Source organism: Camellia sinensis, chromosome 3 (genome assembly GCF_055761805.1).
Source record: "Camellia sinensis isolate YWXY chromosome 3, ASM5576180v1, whole genome shotgun sequence".
NCBI lineage: Eukaryota > Viridiplantae > Streptophyta > Magnoliopsida > Ericales > Theaceae > Camellia > Camellia sinensis.
The window spans coordinates 29782449-29788996 of record NC_138963.1 but is presented as its reverse complement, the minus strand read 5'-3'; the positions used below and the strand labels follow the sequence as shown (position 1 = coordinate 29788996).

General features: G+C 39.4%; 1 protein-coding gene across 1 annotated transcript; it reads left to right on the top strand.

Moving 5' to 3' along the window:
* The first annotated feature begins 449 nt into the window (after positions 1–449).
* On the top strand, positions 450–3281 carry LOC114303864 (uncharacterized). The gene is made up of 4 exons (XM_082919421.1): positions 450–605; positions 1054–1607; positions 1975–2309; positions 2438–3281. Exons 1-4 carry the CDS (start codon positions 557–559, stop codon positions 3051–3053), a joined length of 1554 nt encoding a protein of 517 aa, XP_082775547.1. The 5' UTR covers positions 450–556; the 3' UTR covers positions 3054–3281.
* The last annotated feature ends 3267 nt before the right edge of the window (positions 3282–6548 follow it).

Here is a 6548-nt window from a genome sequence, read left to right as displayed (position 1 = left end):
AATAAAATTATTAATTACGATATGGTTGGATTTTGATCTATCACTTTATAATAAAGAGTCCATTAATTTTTTAATTTTTAATTTTTTATTTTACTTTTTACAAATGACAATATCACATCATTTTAAGATAAAATTTTGTATAAACAAAAAATGATTAGAAGCAAAAAAATAAATAAAGAGTAGAGTGAAAAACGATACACAAAACATGAAATGTGAAAACAAAAAATAGTCAGAATTACAAAAAAAGAAAAATAATACAAAACAAAAAAAAAAACAAAACAAAACAAAATAAAAAAAACAACCTTCCCTATGCAAAAGAAGAAAAAGTAAATAAAAAAGAAAAGCAAAACAAAACAAGTTGCTCCCTTCAATTCAATGGAGATTCCAATAAAAAATAAACAATAATAATAATAATAATAATAATAATAATAAAAGACTACAAGAAAGTCTTCGTTGACAATTGTTCCCTCTCTATATTTATTTGAGGTTGAAAGTGATGAGATGGGAGTAAGGAAAGTTCAGCAAACTCAATTGGTGTATCAGTTTTCTTGGCAAAATGAGCTTCAATGATGATGAGCCGATTGTTGCAAGCCAAGATGTCTCAGGTTTATGTTTTCTTCGTTTCTCCATTTATACTCTATGAATTTACAAAGAAAAGCCACACAATTGTATTAATATATCTCAATCAAAGCTTACAAGAAACAGAGTACTCATCCTCTGTCAAATCTCTCAATGTCTGGGAGATAGATTTTCCCTCTATCAGCTTATATAAATCTAGTAATTGAGCTATTTACAGAAGCTCTTACCAGTGTGAAAGCATGGGTGGAGCTATCTGTAAATTATGGCTGGAGTCATTTTCCTTTTCATGTCTAAGTTTTTGACCCTTTGACCATAGAAGCTCCATTGAAGCTGCCATGCTTCTGCACAATGTATCATGTGTAGCAAGTTCATTTCCAACACTTTATGCACCTTATCGGCTGTATATACTCCTATAGCATACTAGAATGCTTTGTTGATTGTTGATTTGAGTTTTGGAATGATGGCATATTTCAGGGGAAAAACCTGCGGCATTCCTGGCAGGAAAAACAAAGGCAACAATCATCAACAAGACGACGGCACCACTGGAAGAAAGCGAATTCAAGGTGATGTTGGAGCTCACGGGGGCAGGATCCGGCAACGACAGATCTGGAGTGGATCTTGTGATGGTCTTAGATGTCAGCGGTAGCATGGGAGGAGAGAAGTTAGAAAAAATGAAAATTGCTATGCTATTCATGATCAAGAAACTTAGCGTGATTGATCGTTTGTCGATTGTCACATTCAATGGGGGCTCCCACAGGTTGTGCCCATTGCGGCAGATAACTGAAAATTCTCAAGCGGAGATTGAAAAACTGGTCAATGCTTTAGTTGCTAACGGTGGCACAAACATCTCTGCTGGCCTTCAAACGGGCTTAAAAGTGCTCAATGACCGCAGACTTACTAGCGGGCGTGCGGTTGGCATTATGCTTATGTCTGATGGTCAGCAAAACGCAGGTGGTGATGCTGCCCAAGTTCCGGTCGGCAACGTGCCCGTGTGCACATTCGGTTTTGGCGCAGACCATGATCCGACGGTACGTTGTATTTAAAAAAATAATTTCATTCATGCTAATTTACAGGGGATAAGAGGGTCTTGGGTGATCCATACTTGGCGGAAACAAGGGAGTAAATTTGGTTATTATATTGGAATTTCCTTTAGTAAATTAGGTGATCCCTACACATACACTCCACATAAGCTGCTATATTCGGGTTGTGTGTACTGGCTGATTTGACAAGTAATGGTTGAATGGGCAAACACTCATAATTTATTTATTTTTCCTTATAACACTGTGATGTGGGAAAACCAGTATACAAAAATATTGGAGTGATGGTTAGCATTTTTCTAAAAGAAAATTGCAAAAGTTGTAGCAGTGTAACTTTAGTAATTCCCGTTCAATATAGGTGCTCAATGCCATCGCAAACAACAGCGTGGGAGGAACGTTCTCAGATGTTCGAAACCAGGACAACTTGAGTATTGCATTTTCCCAGTGTTTGGCTGGGCTTCTCACAGTGGTTGTTCAGGATCTGAGGCTGACCGTCACACGAGTCGAATCCACAATCGTTAAGGTGTCTGCCGGAAACTATATACAATCCAAGGACGATGCTGCCGGCTCTGTGACTGTTTCATTTGGCGATCTTTACATTAAAGAGGTACGCAAGGTCATAGTGGACCTTCTTCTCCCTGCTGCTAGTAGTCCGGCGGGCTCGGATGTCCTTGAAATCACTTACACATACAGGTCAGGTGTTACCAATATTATCAAATCTCTGCATTTACTAGTTAGTAGAATAAATTATGTTTTTATTTGACTTGATGATCGATCTGACAAATATAATGGATATGTGTGTGCATATAACGCGCGTACAGCTCTGGTGGGAAATTGTTTGATGCCAATCCGATAATCCTTACAGTAAGCCGCACCGGCAGGACATCCGTGGAGCCAGAGAGGGAGGAGGTGATGATGGAGGAGAACCGTCTCCGGACTGCACAGATGATGAAAGAAGCTAGAGTCATGGCTGACGACCAGAAGCTGGACAATGCTCGTGACAAGCTGGTTGAAGCCCAAAACTTGCTGGAGGACGTGGTTAATGATGAGTCTAACCCGTTGATTGAGATGCTGAAATCTGAGCTGCAACAGATAAAAAGGTTGATGAAATCTCAGGAAATCTACGAAAAGCAAGGGCGTCCTTTCGCACTCTCTTCAGAGACTTCCCATAATCGCCAGCGTTATGCTGCAAAAGGTGATGATGTGGAAAAGCTGCGCATGTTTGCCACACCGCGTATGGACGCATACCTTGAGCAGGCCAAGTCATTTGACGAGGATCCCAGCAAGCCACTGCCCTCTGTGGACGAGGATGAGAAGCAAGAAATCGCTGCCGATCCCCTTGCTCCCATCGTTGGAGCTCTTAGCTACTATATTCAGACGGCCATTCAGTCTCTCAAATCCATTGACAACATACTCAATAAAGCCGCCCGCCCGTAACTCAATGCTTGCCATCCACTTTAATTTACAATGTACCCCATTGCATTGGGTTTTGCCTTTGCACTTCAATAATTATGGGTGTGTGATTTTCCCGTTGTTAAACAAGTTTTTTTTTTTAATTACTCATTTCACTGTTGTTAAATTTTCAGTGTGTTATTTTCCCGTTGCACTTCAATAAATTATTAGTGTATGATTTGCCTGTGTTAAATAAGTTTTTTGGATTAGTTATTTTGTTGGTCCCTCAAGTTTATCCTTTGTATCGTTTTTGTCTCTCAAGTTATAATTGCACAATTTTAGTCCCTCAAGTTAATTAGGTGCAACAATGTAGCCCCTCTGTCCGCCCCATCCAAATTGGCTAACGGCACTAGGGCTAATTTTCAAAGAACACAAAATTTGATTACGCAATATGGTAAAATCAGCAACACAACACACATTTCATAATTGCATTACCACCACTTCCACGACATGCTGACCCTTCGGTCAAGATTTGTCATCACTGTCGCCTTCAAGTACATTGCCACCAAATGATGCTCTTTTTCGTCAAATTATTCACCCAGAAAAGGACCCAAACAATGAAAAATCTTGATATTTTCCCCTCTTTTTCTTTAATGTAATTAAGCATCACAATTTTAAGGTTTGAATGTATAATTGTAGTAGAGATCCTCCTCTGTGTAGCTGTTTTTTTCCCCTCTATTAAGAGTTGTAATTGATTTATCGTTCGTGCTTTTGTCAACTTGACGAAATACAATGGAGCAAATCTAATGAGCATTTTTTTGGGGAACAATTTGCCAATTGTTCTAGTTGCTTTAACATTGATTCTTTTTTTTTTTTTTTTTTGAATGTGATCTATAACATACAACAAAAATGCTAAAGATTCAAAACAATTTACCAAATGTCTCATATGGTGTGGGTCCCACATCCATATAAGATATGTGGTAGAAATTTTGATAAATTTTTTGAGATCCCTAACTGATGCAGGCGAGTCGTAAAATAGTAACAATCTTAAAGTCCGTTGATTAAAACAAGAATACCGGAAAATAAGATTCCTCTCTAGACCCGTTGATTCACAAAGAATATCGAGTTTAAAGGCTCAACAATAGTTGATTCACAAAGAATAACCAAAGTTGGAACAAAAGAGTATAAAACTCAAAATATATTAATGATCAAAACTGAAGAGCCCTAAGGCTTACACCCAATATTTATAAGCAAAACATAGACCTAACTTTAACTAAGAAACAACCAGATTTGGAAAGAGAAGGAAATTGCCAAAAATGAAAATATGGCAATAAAATAAGCAATAAAATACGGACACTACTGTGGTGCTCATGGGTTGCGTGCTACATCATCCTCCCCTGGATGGAGAGAATTCGCCATCGAATTCGTAGCCTCGGTGTCGGAGTTGTCACCGTGATAAGGAATGAGGTATCTAACGTTGAACACATCGGAAGGACGAATGTGACTAGACAACTTCAAATGATAGGCATTGGAATTGATTTTCTCCAAAATGGCAAGGGGCCCAATTTTTCGTGCTGCCAACTTGTTATATTCACCTACTGAAAAATCTGTCTTTTGTAAGAACTTCCCACACCAAATCGCCAACTTCAAATTCAACCAATCGACGTTTCTTGTCGGCAGTCAGCTTATACTTGGCTATTGATTGTTGCAAATTGGACTGGGTCAATTTGTGCACCTCCTGAAGGTCGTGAATAAGCTCTTCTGCTTTCTCATTAATGCGCTTTAAATCTGACACAGGTACTAAATCTAGCGGGGCCCGAGGTTGGTAGCCATAATTGACATAGAAAGGGCTAAAACCCGAACTTCAATTTACAGAGCGATTGTAAGCAAACTCTGCTTGGTGCAATTTGTGATCCCATGATTTCAAATGATCCGTTACTAAACACCCTAACAGGTTGCCTAAAGAACGATTGACAACTTCTGTCTGTTCATCAGTTTGAGGGTGATAGGCGGTACTGAAATCAAGCCTTGTATTAGCCAAGCACCACAGACTTCTCAAAAAATGACTAAGAAATCGGGTGTCTCTATCAAATACAATGGACTGAGGGAGCCCATGCAAATGATAGATTTCTCGAAAATATAATTGGGCCACATTTACAGCATCCATCGTCTTTGTGCAAGCAATGAAATGGGCCATATTTGACAACCTATCCACGACTACGTAGATGGAGTCACAACCTCGCTGAGTACGCGGAAGTCCTAAAACAAAGTCCATACTAGCGTCAGTCCATGGTTGATTGGGCACGGGTAACGGTATGTATAAGCCTGCGTTTGTTGCGGATCCTTTGGATACTTGGTAGATGCGACACCCGTCTACAAGCTTGAAAATTTCTTTCCTCATAGAAGGCCAAAAGTAAGAACCAGCCACAAGCTGCAGAGTCTTGTCACGCCCAACATGGCCTTCTTCATGCAACTCCTTGATAATTCTCAATTAAAGACTTGATGCAGGCACACACAATTGGTTGCCTTTGAAGAGGAATCCGTCATGGAGAAGAAAGTCCGACCTCTGACCTGATTTAACTTCTGCAACAATACAAAAGAAATAGGGATCAACGGACAGTAGTTCTTAAAAGGAGTTGAACCCAAGGACCGTATTGCTCATAGTAATAAGCATAAATGAACGGTGGCTAAGTGCATTAGCCACTTTGTTTAAGGTCCCAGATTTGTGTTTAATAACAAAGGTGAATTGCTGCAGATATGCTGCCCAATTGGCGTGCCTCGATGAAAGCTTGTCTTGGCTGTTGATGTGCTTCAAAGCATCATGGTCAAAAAATAAAATGAATTCACTTTGGGACAAATAAGAATACCAATGCTTCAGGGCTTGGACAATGGAGTAAAATTCCACATCATAAGTGTTGTAGCTACCTTTGGAACTATTAAACTTCTCACTAAAGTATGCAATCGGGTGACCCCCTTGGCTCAAAACAGCCCCAATGCCCACTTTCGATGTGTCATAGTGTAACTCAAAGGGCTTAGAAAAATACGGTAATATGAGGACTGGTGCTGAAGTCAACTTCTGTTTGATTTGCTGGAGTGTTTTTATTGCTGTTTTTGTCCAATAAAATTGACCGGCCTTCATGCAGTCCGTAAGTGGGGTCATAATGCTACTGAAATGGGGAATGAACCTCTGATAGAACGAAGCCAACCCCTGAAAGCTTCGTACGTCATGGATTTTTTTGGTATTGGCAAGTCACGAATTGCATTTATTTTGCTTTCATCAACTAAGATGCCATCTTTAGATACAACATAACCGAGGAACAAGGTAGTATCTGTTAAGAATGAACACTTGTTGGTACCAGCATAAAAGTTCACTTCCTGCAACACTAATAGAACTTGGCGCAAGTGCTGGAGGTGCAATTCATTATTAGCGCTATAAACCAAAATATCATCAAAATAAACAACAACAAACTTCCTTATAAAAGGCCGAAATAGTTGGTTCATCACACGCATAAAAGTACTGGGAGCGTTTGATAAACCAAA